Source organism: Sycon ciliatum, chromosome 10 (assembly GCF_964019385.1).
Source record: "Sycon ciliatum chromosome 10, ocSycCili1.1, whole genome shotgun sequence".
Lineage (NCBI taxonomy): Eukaryota > Metazoa > Porifera > Calcarea > Leucosolenida > Sycettidae > Sycon > Sycon ciliatum.
The window spans coordinates 14759496-14783578 of record NC_088652.1 but is presented as its reverse complement, the minus strand read 5'-3'; the positions used below and the strand labels follow the sequence as shown (position 1 = coordinate 14783578).

Sequence of the window (24083 nt, the reverse complement as noted above, 5' to 3'; positions counted from 1 at the left end):
AGGAATATTGCAACAATACTTTGGCTCAAAAAGAATGCAAACTAATCAATCTCGTACCCAGCACTAAAGCATGTATTGGGGTTTTCCAGCTTTAGCTGATGGATAACGCATAGGAATGTCTGGTCATGTGTGGTACCTGTACAGGACGGTTGTCTTCCTGTTCATTGCGCTGCCTTTGAAGGGCATCTGGAACTCGTCAAGTATCTACTAGATCTCCAACGCGACACGATCTCTGCAAAGACCGATGTAAGTTGAGCAATCTCTATCGTTGATTCCCCTTAAGCATTTTTTCCAGAACACGGTTTGAGCAATGTATACAACAAGTTGCATCTAGTCACTCGCGCCAGGCCAGAGCAACAGAACTTAACCTTACGGATTCCACCATCTGCCAGTAGAGCAGACCATGGCACACCATTCACTCTTGGGTCCATACAATGGCCCTCCCTACATACTAAAGTGATGCACATATATTTCTTGGTGTATCTGTGTTTGTGTGTGTGTGTGTGGGGGGGGGGGGGGGGGGGGGGGGAGGGGTGCGTGCGTGTGCATAATGGCAAAGATAGCCAACTGTCTTCGCCGTTCTATGCTGATGTACTTCGTGTTGTGCAGACCACGTGTGCATTGGTGGTCGATTCTCATAGCTTCACAGGTTGTATTGACTACAGTCTATTCAGAAAAAGATGAGCGCTGGCTCTGGAGAGCTCCCGTATTGGCCGATTTTGTGATACACTTTGCAATGCCGCGAGATTCGAAACTTGAAAAAGGGTCCAAAAAGGTACCTCAACAGGGGTTCGAACCGGAAATGTACTGTTGTGCAAGTCGAGTGAACGGCCTGGATTTTCATGGTTTTTACCCAATTCAGTGCTTTGGGGGCAAAACCGGGCCGAAATCCTTTTCTTGTTATGGCTAACTATTTGGTAAAAAAAGACCTCAAAAACACAATTGGAAGAGCATTCCATGGAGGATGGCCAAAAAAATAAGACGAAAACTCAAACTTTGACCCACTTATTGCCAGAAGCTAGGATATCATTCTTTTCTGAATGGACTGTAGGCTGATATCTGGCACTAGTCTTGATCTGTCTCATTCAGATATTGTCCACTATTATTGCTATCGTTTCCGTGCTTCTTTTGTGACGGGAGTATACATGGTAAGCGGTGTGTATGCATGTACATGTGTGTGTGTGTGTGTGTGTGTGTTGGGGGGGGGGGGGGGTATGTGCATGTTTATGTGGACATGTATATTAGGGCTGAAATGATTATATCGGTTATCTTCCTACTGATCATGAAGCGGGGTTCACAGAAGCACTTCGCGTTGTAACACACGATGCGACGGTCGCGAAACCGAGAAATCCCCAAATCGTAGCCATCTCGCAGCCCACGCAACTGCCGCAACTGGGCCATCGCAGAAGTTGAGCTCGACTCAACTTTTGCGATGCGACAAACGATTTGGCGTACGATTTTGACCTTTTCTACAGCAAAGCTGTACACAGATTCAAGAGTTGCCCGAAAACTTGTACAAGTTATACCAAACCGCGCGAATACCATTGTGACGTACCCGCCTGCATTGCACTTCACGCCAAATCAGCAAGTTATCGTCGCATCGGGGACTTCTTCTGTGAATGGTATTTCGCGAGTTCGCATCGCACGCCTCCATCGCAAATTGCGTCGCATCGCCAATGACATCGCAAAAAAAGCTTCTGTGAATCCCGCTTTACAACGAAGCGACTTCGATTATGCTGTCTATTTCGATTACGTGATTCAAAAAAATGATAAAAAATAAAATATAAAAAAACGTGTAAAAGATGTCATGCACATGACTGTACTACGTAGTAGTAGGACCCGATAATGTTACGTACATAAGTCACCGGAGGATGTACCCAGTGTGCTGACAGTGCTCAACACCACGAAGGCAGAGCATAATACAAAACAACAAGGACAATCAAGGCGTGTTTGCTGCTAACAGTTACTTCAAGTTTCATGCTCCCACAATCATCAGGAAACATGATTGCGAGAACATGAAACTTGAAGTAGCAGCAAACAAGCCTTGATAGTCATTGTTGTTTCGTACATTAATAATTGTATAGGCCAAATACCTTGGTTTATTGATAGATGACCATGTCACCTTCCAGCCACAGGTTCAGAAATTGTGTAACTAAGTGTGTGCTAAGTTGCTGCTTTGCGACAAGGCCGTAGAAATTTAACAAATGATGCAAAGGGAACATTAAACTTGTCTATTATTCAGTCTACCCTAGACTATGCCAGTAATGCTTACCTACATTGTTTAAGCAAAACTCTGTACAATAGGATTTTGAACATTTGTCACATACCAATGAAGAGAGTGTTTGGCCTCGATCGTACCACGCCCACTGAACTAGTTCTTCCCTTATACTGCCTCTATTCTTTGGAACAACATAACGTTATTAGCCTCACAGGCAACGACAAAAATTGCATAGTGGGAGCATAGTGATGGCGAGGCTTTTTGCCCTCAGCCGATCTGAGGTCTCAACGTCATGGGGACATAAAACGCACCAAAAAAAGAAGAAAAATGAAAGGAGTGTCAGGTGCATGATACTAAATGTTAGGAGGAGAGACAGTACCGGTACATTAGAATCTGGGGAATGATAAGACAGACAGTGCTAGGAGGAGAAGGAGAGAAAAGAAGAACAGACGTTATTGGGAATAGGATGTGGAGCGGAGTTGGAAGTCATGGGGTGAGGCAGATAATGATGCTGGTAATCAGAGATGGTCATGTGCCCACGACCAGTCGTTGGTCTTCTAATAGCGGTTGGCTGCAACTTTGAAGTGTTGCAAGTTCTTGGTGCAGAATGGACCAGAGAAGCCTCCGGCGGGCAGCTGGTTCCAGACGGGGACAACTGCGTGAGGGTAGGCTTGACACAGGTTGTTTCGGGAACGGACTGGAAATTCATTGGCCAGTAGGTGTGCGTGAGCATTACATCTCTGAAATGTACTACGGGTGGAGTAACTGTTCGGTGTTGGGGCTACTGTGGTGGCAGCATCCTCTGTAGAAGGGGATAAGCATCCGGACAATGCATCTTGTACAGGAGGCAAAGTGCTGCAACCATCCGACGAAGAGCAAGACTCAGCAGCCAGCACATTGGGGCGATGGCATGGATGGCCCGGGCTTGCACACGGTCGAGTCTTGCAAGATGAGATGTGACCGCTCCCATCCAGACAATAGGGCAGTACTCCATCACTGGGCGCACAAAAGCAATGTAGGCTTGAATGCGACCGGGCACGTCTAGGAGGTGGAAAGCCTTACTCAAAGCGTCAAGACGCTGTGTTGCCCGGAGGGCTATGGTACGAAGGTGGCGCCAGAAGGTAAGGTGACCATCGAAACTGATGCCCAAGATGTTGAGCTCCTCTTGTTCCGTCACATTTGATCCGTTGAAGTCAATCGGTGGCATGTCCCATTGGGTGCGGTGGAAGCTGACAGTCAGTGCCTGGGATTTGGCTGGTTCAAATTTTATTTTCCATTCTTGACCCCAGCGGGAGATGTTGTTGACTGCTAGCTGGAGGGCTTGGGTGGTATCTTCTTGGGTGGTGGGGGTGATGTTGGCATACAGCGTAGTTTCGTCTGTGAATGAGGCTAGGTCAGCACCGGCTGGTACGTGGTCCTCGCAGTCGTTCACATACATGAGGAAGAGAGTCGGACCCAGAATACTGCCCTGGGGGACTCCAGCCTGATTTGGGAGCCTTGAGGATGTCTTGCCACCAATGACCACTTGAAGGAAGCGTTCACTGAGGTAGCTGCCGGGCCACTGGTGCAGTTGCCCACACAGGCCATATACGTCGGACGTGTGTAGCACACCGGGGTGTGATACGCGATCAAACTCACCGGCGATGTCAATGGCGAGTATGTGTGCTGCGCTTTTCTCCCCGGCCTAATGCAGCCACTGGTGGTGCAGGCTGGTAAGGAGGTCGGCTGCACTATGACCATGGCGAAATCCAAACTGCCTGGTGGAGAAGACCTTTTTCGAGGAAATTTGTGATTGTTCTGTTGATGATTGTCTCTATCACCTTGGACAGAATACACAAGAGTGAAACTGGACGGTAATTGGAGGGTGGAGACTTTGATTTCCGTTTGAATACAGGGACTATGTTGGCACACATGGAAGTATTACACACACACACACACACACACACACACACACAAACACAAGTATTATACACACACAAACTATATACACACACAAACTATATACACACACACACACGCACACACACGCACACAAACACACACACAAGTACTATACACAAAAACCCACACACACTATACACACACATGCACACACACACACAAACAAACACACACAAACACACAAACACACACAAGTAATATACACACACACACGCACACACACACACACACACGCACGCGCACACACACACACACACACACACACACACACAGATCACAGGTGCGTAGAGGCCCAATGCTAGTCAGCAGATCGTAGATACTTCTGAACGCCTTCTTTGAACTGCTGGAGGCGAGGTAGAGTAGATTGTGCTGTGATGAGCTCTGGAGGAAGGCGATTCCACTCCTCAACGATGGCGGACGGAAATGATCGCTGTACGCTGTTGCGTGAGTGACGGTTGTGGGGCATGGCAAACTGCAATTCATGGCAAATCCGGCTCTGCTGACGAGTGCGAGGATGCCCTTGCAGCTCTTGTGCAACGGCAGGGATCATTGCTCGCAGTGGTGAGCTAGTTGAGAGGCACTGGAGCTTGTATAAGTACGTGTGAGCAGCAACAACATGGCGGAGGGCCAGACTTGGGAGCCATGACTCACGAGAGATGATCTTGAGAGCTCGTAACTGTACTGCATCGAGCTGACGAAGGGTTGTAGTGGCAGCCCCCATCCAGACCAACGGGCAGTATTCCATTACTGGTCTGAGAAAGCCTTTGTAGACCCGCTCTCTTCCACGGAACATCAAGGATGGGGGCAGCTCTGTTCAGGAAGTGTAACCGCTGGCGTGCACGTACGGCTACAGAGCGCAAATGCTGGTGGAAAGACAACTGTGTGTCGAACTGGACTCCTAGGAGCTTGAGCTCTGCTTCCTCCACAACTGGTACTCCATCGAAGGAGATGGCTGGGAGCTGCCGACGTGGCCGATGGTGATCGATGGTGAGGGCCTGGGATTTGGTGGGCTCAAATGAGATCTTCCAGGCTTTGCTCCAGGCGGAGATGTCATCCACTGCATGCTGCAAAACACGGCTTTGTTCATTCACGTCTGCGCCCACTGTGAGACACTGATACAGCGTGGTGTCGTCCGCATAGACAGCGAGATCTACGCCCTCTCCGAGAGTAGTGTCACTGTCATTCACGTATACTAAGAACAGGGTAGGCCCCAATATACTTCCTTGAGGAACACCAGCGGTAATGGGAAAGACATTAGACTCATGGCCAGATACGACTGCACAGAGATGCCGAGCTGAAAGATAGTCGGTTAAAAGGGGGCCCCTGAGCCCATAGACAGCAGCCTTGTGAATCACACATTTGTGGGACACCTTATCAAATGCTCCAGATATGTCTACTGCAAGAACATGGGCTGAGCCTCGCGAACCGGCAGCTCTAATCCATTGATGATGTAGGAGCGTCAGGACATCTGCAGTTCCAAGGAGTCGGCGGAATCCATATTGCTTTGCTGACAGAACATTATGGCGATCTAGAAAGTTCATGATTGCGAGGTTCACAATGCCTTCCATTACCTTTGAGATAATGTTGAGTAGGGACACTGGTCGGTAGTGGCTGATGGTTGAGCGGGAGTTCTTCTTGTGAACTGGGACTATTCTGGCCTCTTTCCAGTCTGCCGGTTGTCTTCCAATGGAGAAACACGTGGCAAAGAAGCGTGCTAGGGGGGCAGCAAGCTCGTTTGCACACGTCTTGAGGACACAAGCTGGGATGTTGTCAGGTCCTGTTGCTTTGGAAGTGTCAAGCTGACGGACGGCTCGGGCTACAGCTGGTTCCCTGAAATGCACTTGGTGCAAGCGGGCGGTAGACTTAGGCTGTACATGTGGGAGAGGCTCATCCTCGAAATCATCCACAAGAGAGCATTTCCCAGCAAAATACTTCCCAAACGCCTCAGCTTTGCTACTATTGGTGGAGTGTTCCTTGCCATCACGATCGATGATAGTAGGTATGCCAGAGTTGCGTCCATGTCCACTGGCTTGCTTCAGAGTTGTCCACCACTTTTTATCGTTTGCACAACCTGCTTGCAGTTGAGCTCGAAGACACTGACGGTGGATTGACTTTGCAGCAGAAATGCTCCTACAGCACTCTTCTTGCCAATGAGGAATACTGTGCTAGCTATATTTCAATTGCTGTGGAGTATCAGGCTGAAACAGCTACCAAACCGATTATTTGCTGCAAAAGTACCTGTGACTATTGGTGACTCTGCTGCCCGGCACTGATAGCTGCACAAAGCACCTCCATTATGCATCCGGTTCACATAAACCTTGGTCTCAATCATTTCTGATGTGACTTTATGGACACACTCATCATCAATTCAACACCTGTGAACAGGAATGTTTTGGTGTGTGCAGAGATGTCCATAAAATGATTCAAAAGAGTTCTTAGTATTGTATACTTGCGCCCATCATATGCCCCGCAGCCCACAAGAGGAATATTGCAACATTACTTTGGCTCAAAAAGAATGCAAACTAACCAATCTCGAACCCAGCACTTAAGCATGTATTGGGGTTTTCCAGCACTAGCTTGTAAACAGTTTGTCAATTGACTGATGAGAATGTTGTGCGTGAGACTTCCTCACTTCGTAATGTATTGTGCATTATACTCAATAAAAGTACTTTTCTGATGGATAACGCATAAGAATGTCTGGTCATGTGTGTTACCTGTACCCAGAACGGTGACCTTCCTGTTGATTTCGCTGCCTGGAAAGGACAACTGGAAGTAGTCAAGTATCTACTGGACCTCCAACCCGGCACGATCTCTGTGAAGAACAGTGTAAGTTAAGCAATCTCTGTCATAATCATGACTCTCCTTGCTGTAGTCAGTTACTCCTTTTTTTCTTTTCTTTTTACAAGATAACCACAAACCATCATGGTGCAAACGCCGGCAAAAACGCACAGAGATGCACATAGCGATGGCAGCCGAAGCAGTGGAGGCGGGGCAAGAGCAGCTAAACCGACCAGGGGCCTCGCCCTCACCACTGCTCATGCGCGCCAAACAGAAAAATACTAAAATAGAAAAAAATGAGCAGGAGCACTACAGAGCAAATGTGAAATGAGGGTGGCAGCACGGTCACGGAATGCTGTTCAATGGGAGGAAAAAAGTTAAGGTTCAGGTACACCATACATTGACTGCATACGCCCAGCAGCAGGTATCCGAAATCATACACACGCACGCGCGCTCGCACACACACATACACACACACACACACACACGCACAGCCACACACACACACATGGAAGTATTACACACACACACACACACAAACACAAGTATTATACACACACAAACTATATACACACACACACACGCACACAAACACACACACACAAGTGCTATACACAAAACACACACACACTATACACACACATGCACACACATACACACACACACAAACACACGCACACACACAAGTAATACACACACACACACACACACGCACACACACACACACACACACACACACACACACACACACACACATACTATACACACACATGCACACACACACTACACACACACGCACACACACACACACACACACACACACACACACACACAGATCACAGGTGGCTAGAGGCCCAATGCTAGTCAGCAGATCGTAGATACTTCTGAACGCCTTCTTTGAACTGCTGGAGGCGAGGTAGAGTAGATTGTGCTGTGATGAGCTCTGGAGGAAGGCGATTCCACTCCTCAACGATGGCGGACGGAAATGATCGCTGTACGCTGTTGCGTGAGTGACGGGTGTGGGGCATGGCAAACTGCAATTCATTGCAAATCCGGCTCTGCTGACGAGTGCGAGGATGCCCTTGCAGCTCTGGTGCAACGGCAGGGATCATTGTTCGCCGTGGTGAGCTAGTTGAGAGGCACCGGAGCTTGTATAAGTACGTGTGAGCAGCACGGCGGAGGGCCAGACCTGGGAGCCATGACTCACGAGAGATGATCTTGAGAGCTCGTAACTGTACTGCATCGAGCTGGCGAAGGGTTGTAGTGGCAGCCCCCATCCAGACCAACGGGCAGTATTCCATTACTGGTCTGAGGAAGCCATTGTAGACCCGCTCTCTTCCACGCAACATCAAGGATAGGGGCAGCTCTGTTCAGGAAGTGTAACCGCTGGCGTGCACGTACGGCTACAGAGCGCAAATGCTGGTGGAAAGACAACTGTGTGTCGAACTGGACTCCTAGGAGCTTGAGCTCTGCTTCCTCCACAACTGGTACTCCATCGAAGGAGATGGCTGGGAGCTGCCGACGTGGCCGATAGTAGTAGTATAGTGCGGTAGGGGTTCTGACTCAAAAGTCACCTTTGACCCCTGGCTGCCAAATAAGGAAGAATAGTCCATATATCTTCTCTGATCGGCTCGAGACATAGCTCATCGGAATCAGTGCCCAATTCTCCTTCGGATAAGCCATACTTATTTTTGGCGTTCAGTTTCCCTTTAAGCTTTGTCCTCTGGACCACCGTTTCTTACAGTTGTTCACTAAATTTATCTTTCAGTGTAAAGTAGCTCACCCGGTTGCCAGTTTAGATTCTCTATTTTGTAGGCACAGTACACCTGCTTACACCACTCGCGGCTCTTCTGCAAATAATCTTTCGTTATGCCGATATAAGACTGCATGCGGGTATCGCTCATTGTCTAGTAGGATTGCTTTACTTTGGAATGCTCTGCCCTTCGAAATGAAGTCTTGCAATACGTCTTCTGCATTTAATGCCCATCTTGCCTGCCTTCTTAATGACGGGCCACAATGTACCCGGTTAAAACAGCTCCTTTTTGAAAATGTATTCGATGAGTGATGTGTCGCTTTGTTTTGCTCTAATTGGTGCTTTTCTCCAATGTCATGCAGTCGTATTTATTCAGCTTTTATTTCTTGTGTACTTGCATACTGGTATTAGTTTAGTCCCACAATCTGCGATAAAATGATCCGCTGTAGCACCTAATCCACTTTTATGTTTATGTATCTATGTCATTCAGATCTTCCCAAGTTGTACAATGTACTGTTGAGATACCGAATTCAAATAAATCAATACCATACCATACCAATACTTAGGTGTTCGGTGAAGGATTCCGAGCTCGAGCGATTGTCGAGTAACTCAAGAGGCTCCACTTACTGTGATTGATTATGGCTACAACATTTAGTAAACGACGCAGCTCGATTCTGTGTGGAGTCGACTAGTCCCTGATGCGAAGGCGCTTGAATCGGACGACGAGAATTTTTACGGATTCAGCGCTGGCACCCGTGAGTCGTCGGCGAGCGATTCGGACACCGATGTTGACAGCGACGGCGATGATATGCCACCTAAAAAGAAGACGTATGGAGTCACAGCAAGCTCGAGTGCTGCTAGTGTTGTGTCGAAAACGCCAAGCCCCGACAGCTCGGAAATTTCAAACGCGAAGAGTGACACCGACTACTCGGAATCGGATGACGAACCAGATGCCCTCGCATCTGAGCCACCGACGACGGAGCAGGTGAAGCGTGGTCTCTTCAGACATACGCGATGGGATTGAGAGAGGCTGTGGATGCAAGTCGACGAATCATTGGAAAGTCATCCCATCGCAAAGCAGCTCGAGGACTACATGTTTGAAGTCTCTAAACTGCGAGAATCTAAAAAGCGCTTCAAGCAGTTTGTTCTGGGCGCACTGACTGGAAGCATGCGAAAGTCGATGACTGGTGGTGGTGATCGACCTTTCTATTTCGCTATCATGTACGTAGTTACGATTTGTGCAAAGATGTGTTCATGGCAGTTCATGCTGTTGGAAGTCATGTAATGAAGCGCCTTCATTAAAAAGGCAAACAAAGGAGTCGTTCAACTGGCACACCATGGCTTGACTGGGAGAACACCAGAGCACTTAGCCATTCTAGCAGACATAGAGCAGGATGTAGTGCAGTGTATTTATTCATATGGTAACACGTACGGTCTACCTCAACCTGCAGCGGAGCGAGGTCGTGCTGAGGACCCTCCAGTATACTTACCAGCATCCAAGAACAAGAAGTCTGCATACAACATCTATACCAAGACTGTCACACAGTATTCGCCTGTTCAGTACGGGTCATTTTGCCACATTTGGAGGAGACAGGCAGCACACATCAAAGTGATGAAGCCAAAGACAGACGTATGCGCACTGTGTGACAAGCTGGGGTACAAAATTCGTGTCGCCCGTACAGAAGAAGAGACGGAATGTAGTGTCCAGGCCCTGCGTTCGCACATATCACTAGCACAAGAGGAGCGGCAGTACTACCGAGATTCAGTGGACGGCGCGCAGGCGTCACTGGGTGAAGCTGAGGGCATAGTTCACTATACATTTGAACTGCCTAACTAGCAAGAATGAAGATATATAAAGAACATTACAAACTGTGTACATAAATTTGCTCTATATCGCTCAATTGACATGCCATTTTTAAATAGGTGGTTAGGCACATTTTTCCATTGCAGATCAACTTGAAATTTTGTTTGAGCACATTACCATACCATACCAACATTTTGAGAGAAAAAAATTTTTCGCCAAAAAGTGCCATAGGGTGGTTTCTGTAGTCCCTGGCTCATAATTGTGTTTTCTGAATATTTAACATTAGGTTATCTTCTTTGAATTTTTCACTTGATTTCTCCACAATCTCCTCGACTTCTCGCCTCTCCGTGTCATGGATTGTTGTGTCGTCTGCATATTGGGTGGCTTGTGCTGGTAAAGATAAGTGCGATAGTATAGGATCAAGGTGGCGCATGGCTCCCTCAGCATACACATTGTACATGATGGGAGAGAGCGGATCTCCCTGCACTACTCCAATATTTGTAGCAAACGCTTTGCCTAAATGAGAACTGAGTTTCACTCTCACCGTCGTGTCCGAGATCAGAGTGGCGACGACATCAGTGGCAGCTCCAGAGTCTGAAAATCGCGCCAACGCCTTCTCACGGACAATGGTACCAAGTGCTCCGCTGAAGTATAATAGTGCGGGAGAGTATTTCCAGTCACCGAGTAGTGCACGTTTGCACATGACACGAGTATAGAAAACTCCGTCAGCCGTGGAGCGTCCGGGTGTAAAGCCTGCCTGACTTTCACGTACATATGAGGTGGTAGATTGTTGTGAACGCATGGTGATGATGCGGGTCAGCACCTTGCGAACAACTGATAGCAGCATGACCGGTCTGTAACTTTTCGGTGCAGTAGTATAGTGCGGTAGGGGTTCTGACTCAAAAGTCACCTTTGACCCCTGGCTGCCAAATAAGGAATAACAGTCCATATATGGCAGATGACCTTTGACCTTTGAGTTAACCTTTGACCTCTCAGCTGCCATATAAGGCTGAATAGTCCATATATGGAAGATGTCATTTGACCTTTGACCTTTGTTGTGACCTTTGCCCTTTCCATATAAGGATGAATAGTCCATATATGGAAGATGTCATTTGACCTTTGACCTTTGAGCTGCCTGTGGTGCCCATTACTGTGCTGACGTGGACCCCCTTTACCACTCTCTTAAGCTATGTCCTCTGGACCACCGTTTCTTACAGTTGTTCATTAAATTTATCTTTCAGTGTAAAGTAGCTCACCCGGTTGCCAGTTTAGATTCTCTATTTTGTAGGCACAGTACACCTGCTTACACCACTCGCGGCTCTTCTGCAAATAATCTTTCGTTATGCCGATATAAGACTGCATGCGGGTATCGCTCATTGTCTAGTAGGATTGCTTTACTTTGGAATGCTCTGCCCTTCGAAATGAAGTCTTGCAATACGTCTTCTGCATTTAACGCCCATCTTGCCTGCCTTCTTAATGACAGGCCACAATGTACCCGGTTAAAACAGCTCCTTTTTGAAAATGTATTCGATGAGTGATGTGTCGCTTTGTTTTGCTCTAATTGGTGCTTTTCTCCAATGTCATGCAGTCGTATTTATTCAGTCTTTATTTCTTGTGTACTTGCATACTGGTATTAGTTTAGTCCCACAATCTGCGATAAAATGATCCGCTGTAGCACCTAATCCACTTTTATGTTTATGTATCTATGTCATTCAGATCTTCCCAAGTTGTACAATGTACTGTTGAGATACCGAATTCAAATAAATCAATACCATACCATACCAATACTTAGGTGTTCGGTGAAGGATTCCGAGCTCGAGCGATTGTCGAGTAACTCAAGAGGCTCCACTTACTGTGATTGATTATGGCTACAACATTTAGTAAACGACGCAGCTCGATTCTGTGTGGAGTCGACTAGTCCCTGATGCGAAGGCGCTTGAATCGGACGACGAGAACTTTTACGGATTCAGCGCTGGCACCCGTGAGTCGTCGGCGAGCGATTCGGACACCGATGTTGACAGCGACGGCGATGATATGCCACCTAACAAGAAGACGTATGGAGTCACAGCAAGCTCAAGTGCTGCTAGTGTTGTGTCGAAAACGCCAAGCCCGGACAGCTCGGAAATTTCAAACGCGAAGAGTGACACCGACTACTCGGAATCGGATGACGGACCAGATGCCCTCGCATCTGAGCCACCGACGACGGAGCAGGTGAAGCGTGGTCTCTTCAGACATACGCGATGGGATTGAGAGAGGCTGTGGTTGCAAGTCGACGAATCATTGGAAAGTCATCCCATCGCAAAGCAGCTCGAGGACTACATGTTTGAAGTCTCTAAACTGCGAGAATCTAAAAAGCGCTTCAAGCAGTTTGTTCTGGGCGCACTGACTGGAAGCATGCGAAAGTCGATGACTGGTGGTGGTGATCGACCTTTCTATTTCGCTATCATGTACGTAGTTACGATTTGTGCAAAGATGTGTTCATGGCAGTTCATGCTGTTGGAAGTCATGTAATGAAGCGCCTTCATTAAAAAGGCAAACAAAGGAGTCGTTCAACTGGCACACCATGGCTTGACTGGGAGAACACCAGAGCACTTAGCCATTCCAGCAGACATAGAGCAGAATGTAGTGCAGTGTATTTATTCATATGGTAACACGTACGGTCTACCTCAACCTGCAGCGGAGCGAGGTCGTGCTGAGGACCCTCCAGTATACTTACCAGCATCCAAGAACAAGAAGTCTGCATACAACATCTATACCAAGACTGCCACACAGTATTCGCCTGTTCAGTACGGGTCATTTTGCCACATTTGGAGGAGACAGGCAGCAAACATCAAAGTGATGAAGCCAAGGACAGACGTATGCGCACTGTGTAACAAGCTGGGGTACAAAATTCATGTCGCCCGTACAGAGGAAGAGACGGAATGTAGTGTCCAGGCCCTGCGTTCGCACATATCACTAGCACAAGAGGAGCGGCAGTACTACCGAGATTCAGTGGACGGCGCGCAGGCGTCACTGGGTGAAGCTGAGGGCATAGTTCACTATACATTTGAACTGCCTAACTAGCAAGAATGAAGATATATAAAGAACATTACAAACTGTGTACATAAATTTGCTCTATATCGCTCAATTGACATGCCATTTTTAAATAGGTGGTTAGGCACATTTTTCCATTGCAGATCAACTTGAAATTTTGTTTGAGCACATTACCATACCATACCAACATTTTGAGAGAAAAAAATTTTTTCGCCAAAAAGTGCCATAGGATGGTTTCTGTAGTCCCTGGCTCATATTGTGTTTTCTGAATATTTAACATTAGGTTATCTTCTTTGAATTTTTCACTTGATTTCTCCACAATCTCCTCGACTTCTCGCCTCTCCGTGTCATGGATTGTTGTGTCGTCTGCATATTGGGTGGTTTGTGCTGGTAAAGATAAGTGCGGTAGTATAGGATCAAGGTGGCGCATGGCTCCCTCAGCATACACTTTGTACATGATGGGAGAGAGCGGATCTCCCTGCACTACTCCAATATTTGTAGCAAACGATTTGCCTAAATGAGAACTGAGTTTCACTCTCACCGTCGTGTCCGAGATCAGAGTGGCGACGACATCAGTGGCAGCTCCAGAGTCTGAAAATCGCGCCAACGCCTTCTCACAGACAATGGTACCAAGTGCTCCGCTGAAGTCTAATAGTGCGGGAGAGTATTTCCAGTCACCGAGTAGTGCACGTTTGCACATGACACGAGTATAGAAAACTCCGTCAGCCGTGGAGCGTCCGGGTGTAAAGCCTGCCTGACTTTCACGTACATATGAGGTGGTAGGTTGTTGTGAACGCATGGTGATGATGCGGGTCAGCACCTTGCGAACAACTGATAGCAGCATGACCGGTCTGTAACTTTTCGGTGCACCCATAGGTTGTCCTCGTTTGTATACTGGGACCAGAAGGCCACATCTAAGGTCAGGTGGGCAATAGTGGAGTTCCTTAATGGAGTTGAATAGGGTAGTCAGCCATGGAGTAATGACAGTCTAAGCCGTACGTTGCAGTGCCGCACTGATCCCATCACATCCAACAGCGCCTCCGATTTTCTGGTGCATGATGGCCTTCCTAATCTCTTCAGAGGTAAATGGTTCGACTTCTGCCTTACTGTTAGGTTGTGCCGGGAAAAGCGTTGGCTGGTCGCTCCGGTAAAACACTGATGCGAAATACTTGCTGAATTCCTCCAAATTCCAATTTACATTTGTGACATTTTCACCACTATCATTTGCGAGTCGTACTGGAGAAGGTTTGTCAGGATTTCGAAGTGCTTTTTGCTGTTTGATGGCATTGAAGTACGATCTTGCATCCGGGCGTAATGCGTCCACTGCCTCCGCTTTGTGCTGCCAATATATGTCACCTTCGTTTCTGAGTATTGCTCGGATACGGTGAAGGATCCTGTTTCTACTTTGTGTTAGTTCTTTCCACTTGTTTGGATCTTTTTCCATATGTATCCGGCTGTGGATTTCTTTTTGTTGAGTTGATAGCTCAATAACAGCAGGGCTCGTACTTCTAGCAATCCTCTTCTCTGGTTTCTTTCTTCCAAATGCCTTTTCCCCTGCTGCATGGGTAGATGACACAAATCTCTCCCAGGTTTGGTCTAGCGTGGAAATATCTTCAGGCGGGGTGTTTATGTCTGGCAACGTGCTTGCTATGGCATTTTTGAAACTTTCAGCAGAGTCTTGTGTGGGTTCGTTGTACTTGATGAAACAGCGGTCGTTGGTTGCTTTATATGTTGTACAAAGCCAGAATGTTAGTCGAAAATCTGCAATACCCGGATAGTGATCGGATCTTGTTGTGAATCCACCGTATGATCTGGCATTCACAACGCGCACTGTGTTTGATCTTCGCATAATCACAAAATCAATCATGTTTCGAACAGGTTGGCCATCCCTGTGTACGAGCCCATCCGAGAACCATGTCGAACGATGCTGCATACGATGTTTGAACATGGTGTTGCATAAAATCAGATTTTTCTCCTCACAGTGCTTCACTTCCTGGAAATGTGACTCCAGGCTTTGTGCAAAACCACGTCACTACGACGTTCTACAGGTTTCCACGATGCCTCGGCGCTTCGAGCAAAGAGCCAAGACTAATATGACATTGTATATCAAGAGCTAAGTGCAAGGCAGGAGACATGTGCAAGAACCAAAACCGTCACCGCGCAAGAGGTCAGAGTATCACGCAAGCAAGACCAAGAGTGCAGCAGAACTATCCATAAGAAGCCGCTGAACTATGGCACGTTGGGTGAGCGGGCTCCCCAACGTGACCCTCATATACTCACATTGTACTCTGACGTGGGTGAGCGGGCTCCCCACGTCCCAATTTGTTCTTTCTTCTCTCGATGTTTTTCTTTCTCTTTCTTCTTGAATGATCACCGTACGTATACACGTATATTCTGCATTTCTGCTGACTGGCTGCGCACATTCCGGTTTGACTTGTTCTGCTATTTCCTGGAATTACCTCGCAATGATCACGCCATATATCTCTGAAGCACCCTATAAAAGAAGCGCTCATTCTCTCTTTTACTTCAGTTTTTAGTCTAGTTTTTAGTCTAGTCTAGTCTGGTCTAGTCTAGTCTAGCAGTCGAGACTCGGTCTCAGCTCTCTGTCTTCGTTTACTTTGAGCTCGGATTTGATACTACTCACAACGTAAAACTAACAGTCTTTGTCTGTTGATCGTGTGGGGTTGATCTTGGCCCAAGCCAGCTATATTGGTTGGCCCCTGGGTTGTGTTGGGCTTGTCATGAGGCCACACGTCTATATTCAGTCGCCGCTCGTAGTGATTTTGGGGTCCGGTCACTGTGAGCCGGGGATGCGACATATCCGAGTAAATATCCTTGGAGACAGTACGATAAAAGTGAGTTTGCACGTCGTGTGAATGGCCAACAACCCCACATCATAGTGAGTTGGGCACTACATTTGTGGAGGGAGAAAAGGACGACGGCATATTCTCCAGAGACAACAATAGACAACGGGAACAGTTAGATGGGACAACATTTATTTGGGAGACGAAGAGACAGAGACCAAGACAAACGAAACGACTACATTGTGGCAGAGAGAGACAAGAGCTAGAGATCAAGTATGAACGGCAAGATAAAGGGCCTGGGAAGGTATGGAGAATATGGGCACGCAAGTAGCTACCCAGGCCAACAGAACAAAAGGTGAGAAAAGGAGACAAAAGGTGAGAAAAGGAGACAAAAGGTGAGTACGACGTAGTATGGGGTGCATGCAGGCCAGCTTGGAAAAGGTTGTACGGAAGGAGGTATCTAACATACCTCCCCTGCGCAAAAAAGGAACTGCGAACTCGCAGGAAATAATAAGACGACGAGAAAAATAGAAAAAATGGCTGAGGAAGTAGGGAAAAAAAGCACACACACACACACACACACAATGCACAGGTGTCACAAAAGTGTTATATTAATTATGCACTACAGCTATGATGTTCCTGTACTCTAAAGTATTTACACATCACTCATGGTAGCGTAGACATTGCCAACGACGGGCCAAACACCCCTTCACAAAAAAATTGGCACACATAAAAAACTAAAAGCAAGGAACATTGTCTTCTGATTTGCATTGCTATGCAGCATAGTTACTCTTCTGCCAATTAATGCAACATGAATAAAAGAGCGTGGCTCACCATCGGACAACTAATATTGACGAAGGACACCCGCGCACACACGCACTACAAAAATCACAAAATAAAATAAACTGAATATAAATTTGACGACGAAGGACAGATGAAAAGAAAGAGAGAAATAAAGAAAATAGCTGACCTGCATGACTTGGACGAGACGAGATTGACATTGAAGAGACAAGGTTGACATGGACGAGACCAGGTTGACATAGGCGGGACGAGGATTACTGAGGACAAGACGAATGGCGGTTGAGGACGACTGTGCATGGGATCTCATGCTCTACCGACTGAGATATCCGGAAGAGAGAGACAAGAGCTAGAGATCAAGTGTGAACGCGAAGGTAAAGGGCCTGGGTAGCTATGACAATTATAGGCGCACAAGTAGCTACCCAGGCCAACGGAAAAAAGGTGACTACGACGTAGTATGGGGGGCATGCAGACCAGCTTGTAAAAGGTTGTACGGGAGAAGGTGCCTAACACATTTATATCCAATATAGATACTTTTCTGATGGATAACGCACAGGAATGTCTTGTCATGTGTGTTACCTGTACACAGACCGGTGATCTTCCTGTTCATCACTCTGCCAGGAATGGACATCTGGAAGTAGTCAAGTATCTACTAGACCTCCAACCCGACACAACCTCTGTAAAGAACAATGTAAGTTGAGCAATCTCTATTCTTGATTCTCCTTTTAAGGAATATATTGCTCAAACCATGTTCTGGAAAAAAAATCTTAAAAGATTTTTTTTCCAGAACATGGTTTGAGCAATATATTCGATCACAACAAGTAGCATCCAGTCACTCGCGCCAGGCCAGAGCAACAGAACTTAACCTTACGGATTCCACCATCTGCCAGTAGAGCAGACCATGGCACACCATTCACTCTTGGGTCCATACAATGGCCGTCCCTACATTCTAAAGTGGCGTAAATAAATTTCCTGGTGTATGTGTGTTTGTGTGTGTGTTTGGGGGGGGGGGGGGGGGGTGTGCGTGCGTGAGTGCGTGTGTGCATACAGCAAGGATAGGCAACCGTCTTAGCCGTTCTATGCTGATGTACTTCGCGTTGTGCAAACCACGTGTGCATTGGTGGTCGATTCTCATGGCTTCACAGGTTGTATGGATTAGGAAGATATCTGGCACTAGTCTTGATCTGTCTCATTCAGATCTTGTCCGCTATCGTTGCTATAAGAGACAATCTGTGGGTGCACCTCCAGTACATTTCGCAGATTTGCGTGCTTCTCTTGTAACGGGCGTATACATGGTACACGGTGTGTATGCGTGTACATGTGTGTGTGTGTGTGTGTGTGTGTGTAGCGGGGGGGGGGGGGGGTGTATGTGCATGTTTGTGTGTACATGTATAATTATACTAGGGATGAAACGATTATACTTGGTCCACGTCAGCAATATTGTCGCTTATCTTTCAGCTCTGTTATTTTGTCGCCAATGCTCACTTGGCAGCCCATTTCATCCCAATTTTGGTTAGTAGGTTAGTTTACTAGTATCTGAAAGGTCTAGCTAGATTTCGAGAGTGACAGGTTCGTGATTCTGATTGGTACAGCCCCGCATCAATAATTATTATAGATTATCTTGTCACACTGGGCAGGCAAGAGCAGCTCGTCGCACAAGAAAGTAATCGGCTACTCAGAATCAGTTCCATTTGCAAAACGGCCGAGATCACTAACCTCAGGGATCGCTCGCCAAGCTGACATCGCAGTTCCCTCGCCTCCAGTGCAACGCTCGGAGTATCCAGCGAATCGTGGAGATTTGCAAGTACTGTACTAGTCATCGTCGTTCAAAATAAATCTTGCAAAGAACGGCGACTGATTTGAACCACACAGGCAGTCGTGCTGCCCACGCGAAGTCCTATAGAGAAGGCGATCTTCACGGTCGACTTCCCTTTAGAAAATAGCCAGGCAGCGGAGAGGAAGAGAGATGAGCTTGCGAAAAAAATATTTGTCACCAGCGCCGTGAGCAGCGACAAGGAGGACCAATAATGCATGAACCCTTCCTTGGACAATAAATTCCACTTGGCCAGTTGTCATTCTGTACCTTACCTTCCTTCATACCAAGTTTTATCGTCTCAAGTGCACGTGTTGATGTCCAAAGTCAAAGTTCAAATTGGACAATGTTTTACCGATACTTGTAGTTTTACTCTCTCTCACGAAATGTATTCCTATCTGTAATTGAAGACTTGTTTTCTTCTGGTTAGTGTGCCATGGTAGAGGATAGACTAATGCACAGCCAGTAATCCCCTTACAGCTTATGGTGCCGAAACCCGGGACCAGTGGAATCCGGTTTGGATCCGCCAAGCCTGATGTTGTCGCGTCTGCTAGCGATGCGCACCCGTCGCCTCAGCGTGAAGCATGACGGGCATGACGTAATTCTCCAGTCGCAGGATGGCGAAGTGCGCTGGAAAGTGGAGGAGAGGGAGTGGGAGCTTTCTTGGCAGTGGAAATATGGTGTTGCCCCAGCGGCTATGCTTGGATCCGGCATCGCAGCTTAATCGCGAGAGAAGCTCACTCCAGAGCAAGACAAGACCCTGTTCTGTGCTGAAGTGGAGAAGTGGATCGAGAATGAGTGGCTGATTCCACACGATCCGATGGTGCATGGTGAGCCAGCAGCAGTGTTACCGCGACAGTCGTTCGGCCAGTGCTCGACTACCGCTGCCTCAATGCCCGGCTGCAATCAGACCCTGGTGGTGATTCACCCGCCTGTGAGGAGTCTCTGCGTAAGTGGAGAAAGGCTGGTTGCCTTGGAGTGGAGATTTCAAGCTCTTGGACATCAAGAAAGCGTATCTCCAAGTCCACGTCGCTAAGTAGTTTCTGAAGTACCAGACTGTCCTTTGGAACGGAAAGCCATACGTGATGACACGAATGGGCTTTGGGCTCAGTAATGCACCAAAGTACATGGGCATCATCGCCCGTTATGCAACGCGCGGTTACCCGAAAAGTTGACAGCTACATCGATGATATGCTGACCCCGTCAAATTGCGCTCACGCCGGTGCCAAGACGATGCTTGAGTACAGCCTGCCCACGAAGCCCGCCGAGCCGCTGGAAGAGTCGAGAGGATTGGGCCTGCAGCTGTGCGACGCCGGAAGCGAGGTCACCTGGCGACGTCGAGATGGCAGCGACCTCCGTGTACCGGAGGTCTTGACGAAGCGTGCCATATTCAAATGGTGCGGTAGGCTAACAGGTCATCTGCCAGTTTGTAGTTGGCTTCGCCCCGCCTGCAGTTACCTCAAGGAAAGGCTGACGTCTTAGCCGTTCTATGCTGATGTACTGATGGTGATAGACTACTGTGTTAGCCTGGTTGAAGTGGACGGACGTGGTGGTTGAAGTGGACGGACACGTCATTGAAGACCGATCATGGCTTCGACCAGCCGGAGACACACGACATATCAATGTGAGCGAGCAGGAAGCAACGATCAAAGGACTCAACCTCGCCGTTCGTTGGGGTGCTACAAAAGTGCGGCTCATAACAGATTCAAAGTCTGCCGCTAGCTGGCTGAACGATGTGGTGACGAACTCATACCGTGTTCGTACCTTGGGCCTTCACGAAGTGGTGGTGCAGTGACGTCTGCAGATAGTGTGGGACATTGTCATTGTAGCTGGCCTCTCTGTGATAGTCGTATTGGTCCCGTCTGCCAAGAATTGAGCTGACATCCTAACGCGTGTCCCCGCTACCTGGACTGCGGCAAAGCGCAGTTGAAGGTGAGCAGCATTGCAGCAAGCCTCGTCCGTGGATCTGCTGGTGGTCCAGTTCAGCAACACGACATTGCTGCCGCTCAGCATCATGCTCCGCAATCCCATTTCCAAAACGGGGTGAAACCATTCTCTACAGTTTTCTTCGCAAGCCCTATTTAAAAATGGAGAATAATGAGTTCTTTGGAGGAAATGAATTGAGTAGACGAGAAAAAATAGCGACCCTCTACAGAGGAGGTCATACTCCGAGACAAATTATGGACATAATTGGTTACAAGAAGACTCAGGTGAGTGAAACAGATCATCAATAATGTGATAAAATCAAGAACAAGTCACAAAACAATCTTCGATTCTATTGTCCATGTTCAGGTAAAGGACACATGCAATCGAGTTGAAATTGGGAGAAGCGTAGCAAGACAGGCAGGCAGCGGAACAATGCCGAGACTCTCACCTGTGGGCATGGAGTTTGTTGCTGATCACATCGTTGCCAATCGTTTCGCGAGCAGTGAGAAGATTTCTGAGGTTCTGGACACGGAGCAACCTGGTGGGGAAATGACAGCTTCGGGCGGCCGGTGCGTAAGGTTGTTCTGAAAGAAGCAGCAAAGAACAGCCGGCTAGTATGGTGAATTCAGCATCGCCAGTTTGACTTTGACCGCGTTGTCTTTGCAGACGACTAGGCATGCTTTGCGTTGGGTCCTGACAGACGTGTTATGTCCTGGTACCCGTGGGACGACAAGGCAATAAGCGAGGTGCCACACTATCCAGCAAAGGTGCACGTCATCGGGGCCATTTCACTTTTCGGAACCGTTCGGCATTTGTCCTCTGCTCCAACGTGGAGTGCAGCAACGTTCGTCCAAAGAAAAGCAGCCGACATTGTACCGAGTGGTATCGGATTCTTTGCAAACGAGTGGCCCTTGCCGCTCCCACACGTCAGCTCAAGCACAGCAGGATCTTCTCGATAGCGGAGTACCCAACATCCTGTTTCAACCTCCCTGCTCGCCGGACATGAATCCAATTAAGAATTTGTGGGCTCTTCTCAAGAAGAGAATATTTCCACCTCGCTGCGAGAATGCTGACCAGCTGGTGCAGGCACTGCACCTGGAGTGGGACTCGTTGGCTCCTGACACGGTTTCCCTATGCGTGGAGTCACTGCCACGTCGTGTTGAAGCCCTAATCGAAGCAAACGGTGGCCACACAAAATATTGAAGCCCTGCTGCTCTGTGTATGAAATAAACTGTTTCGAAACGATCTCCGTCTTCTTTACTTGTCCTGAACTGAAATGAATGTTACCAAGAGTATTATAACCCCCCCCCCCCCCCCCCCCCCAAGAGTGTGCAACTCCTGATACCCTTTCCATGGAGTACGCCGACGGCGAAAACTCACATCACGTGGTGCAGTGTCTCCGTTTTACGTGTCCAGCCTGTTTTTAGCGAGCAGTGGAGTAATAAAAAAGCACTCTCTGACAGAAACTCACTACGCGTATGCAAATCCCCAGCATGATTATGGCAGATATTCGGATTTTGCTACACGCTATCCTTGGTTGGTACGTATTTCGAAGATATCTGAGACACGTGATGTGAGTTTTCGCCGTTTGAGACCACATATGCAGAGTTTTACAATCTGGGGGGGGGGGGGGGGGTTATATACTCTTGATGTTACTCTTCTCTTTGTTTGGCGCGGTTTTTTACACTTTGGTGTAAGCATGCATGCGTATGAGTAAAGCACATGCACAGTTCATACGGCACACGTGCACACTAGCACTTATACAACTTTGAGGGCGTCAAGGGCCGCATCATCAATCCAACACCCGTCAACAGGAATGTTTTGGTGTGTGCAGAGATGTCCATAAATGATTCGAAAGAGTTCTTAGTATTGTATACTTGCGCCCATCATATGCCCCACAACCCACAAGAGGAACATTGCAACGTTACTTTGGCTCAAAAAGAATGCACCTCCATTATGCATTTGGTTCACATAAACATTGGTTATGATGAAGAAAGGAAAAGGACAAAATGTTACGAGTTATGACAAACTGTCCACCAACGTAACCAGATCTCATACAGTCAGCGAGTGCGACAAAACGGCACAAAACTGACAAGGAGTACTGAGGCATTCGGCGACCTGACACCTAGCTTTTCCTTTCTTCATCTTAACTATATTGGCTCACCATCCGAGTTCAAATAAAAATTGGTCTCAATCATTTCTGATTTGACCTCATGGACACACTCATCATCAATTCGACACCCATCAACGGGAATGATTTGGTGTGAGCAGAGATGTCCACAAATGATTCAAAAGAGTTATTAGTATTGTATACTTGCGCCCATCATATGCCCCTTAACCCACGAGAGGAATATTGCAACATTACTTTGGCTCAAAAAAGAATGCAAACTAATCAATCTCCTACCCAGCACTAAAGCATGTATTGGGGTTTTCCAGCATTAGCTTGTAAACAGTTGACTGATCAGCATGTTGTGCATGAGACTGCCTCACTTCGTAGTGGTTTGTGCATTATACCCAATATAAGTACTTTTCTGATGGATAACGCATAGGAATGTCTGGTCATGTATGTTACCTGTACACAGAACGGTCTCCTTCCTGTTCATTTCGCTGCCGGGAATGGACAACTGGAAGTTGTCAGGTATCTACTAGATCTCCAACCCGACACGATCTCTGCAAAGAACGATGTAAGTTGAGCAATTTCTATCCTTGATTCTCCTTAAGCATTTTTCCAGAACACGGTTTGAGCAATATATTTGATCGCAACAAGTAGCATATAGTCACTCGCGCCAGGCCAGAGCAACAGAACTTAACCTTACGGATTCCACCATCTGCCAGTAGAGCAGACCATGGCACACCATTCAATCTTGGGTCCATACAGTGGCCCTCCCTACATACTAAAGCGACGTAAATATATTTCCTGGTGTATATGTGTTTGTGTGCGGGTGGGTGTGTGGGTGTGTGCATGCGTGCGTGCGTACGTGTGTGCACACAGCAAGGATAGGCAACTCTCTTGGCCGTTCTATGCTGATGTACTCCCTGTTGTGTATACCATGTGTGCATTGGTGGTCGATTTTCATGGCTTCACAGGTTGTGTTGATTCGGGAGTTATTAATTGCTAGTCTTGATCTATATCATTCAGATATTGTCCACTATCGTTGTTATAAGAGAAAATCTGTGGGTGCACCTCCAGTACATTTCTCAGATTTTCGTGCTTC

At 47.4% G+C, this 24083-nt stretch overlaps 1 protein-coding gene across 1 annotated transcript in view; it reads left to right on the top strand.

Annotated features, from left to right (window-relative positions):
- The window catches only part of LOC135826685 (ankyrin repeat, PH and SEC7 domain containing protein secG-like), a 121270-nt gene extending 97401 nt beyond the window's left edge, over positions 1-23869 (top strand). Inside the window, exons 8-12 of the mRNA XM_065339286.1 lie at positions 145-246; positions 6884-6985; positions 17719-17820; positions 23451-23552; positions 23861-23869. Coding sequence (XP_065195358.1) covers positions 145-246; positions 6884-6985; positions 17719-17820; positions 23451-23552; positions 23861-23869 — 417 coding nt within the window. The remainder of the gene's footprint in view (positions 1-144; positions 247-6883; positions 6986-17718; positions 17821-23450; positions 23553-23860) is intronic.
- Positions 23870-24083: the final 214 nt, after the last annotated feature.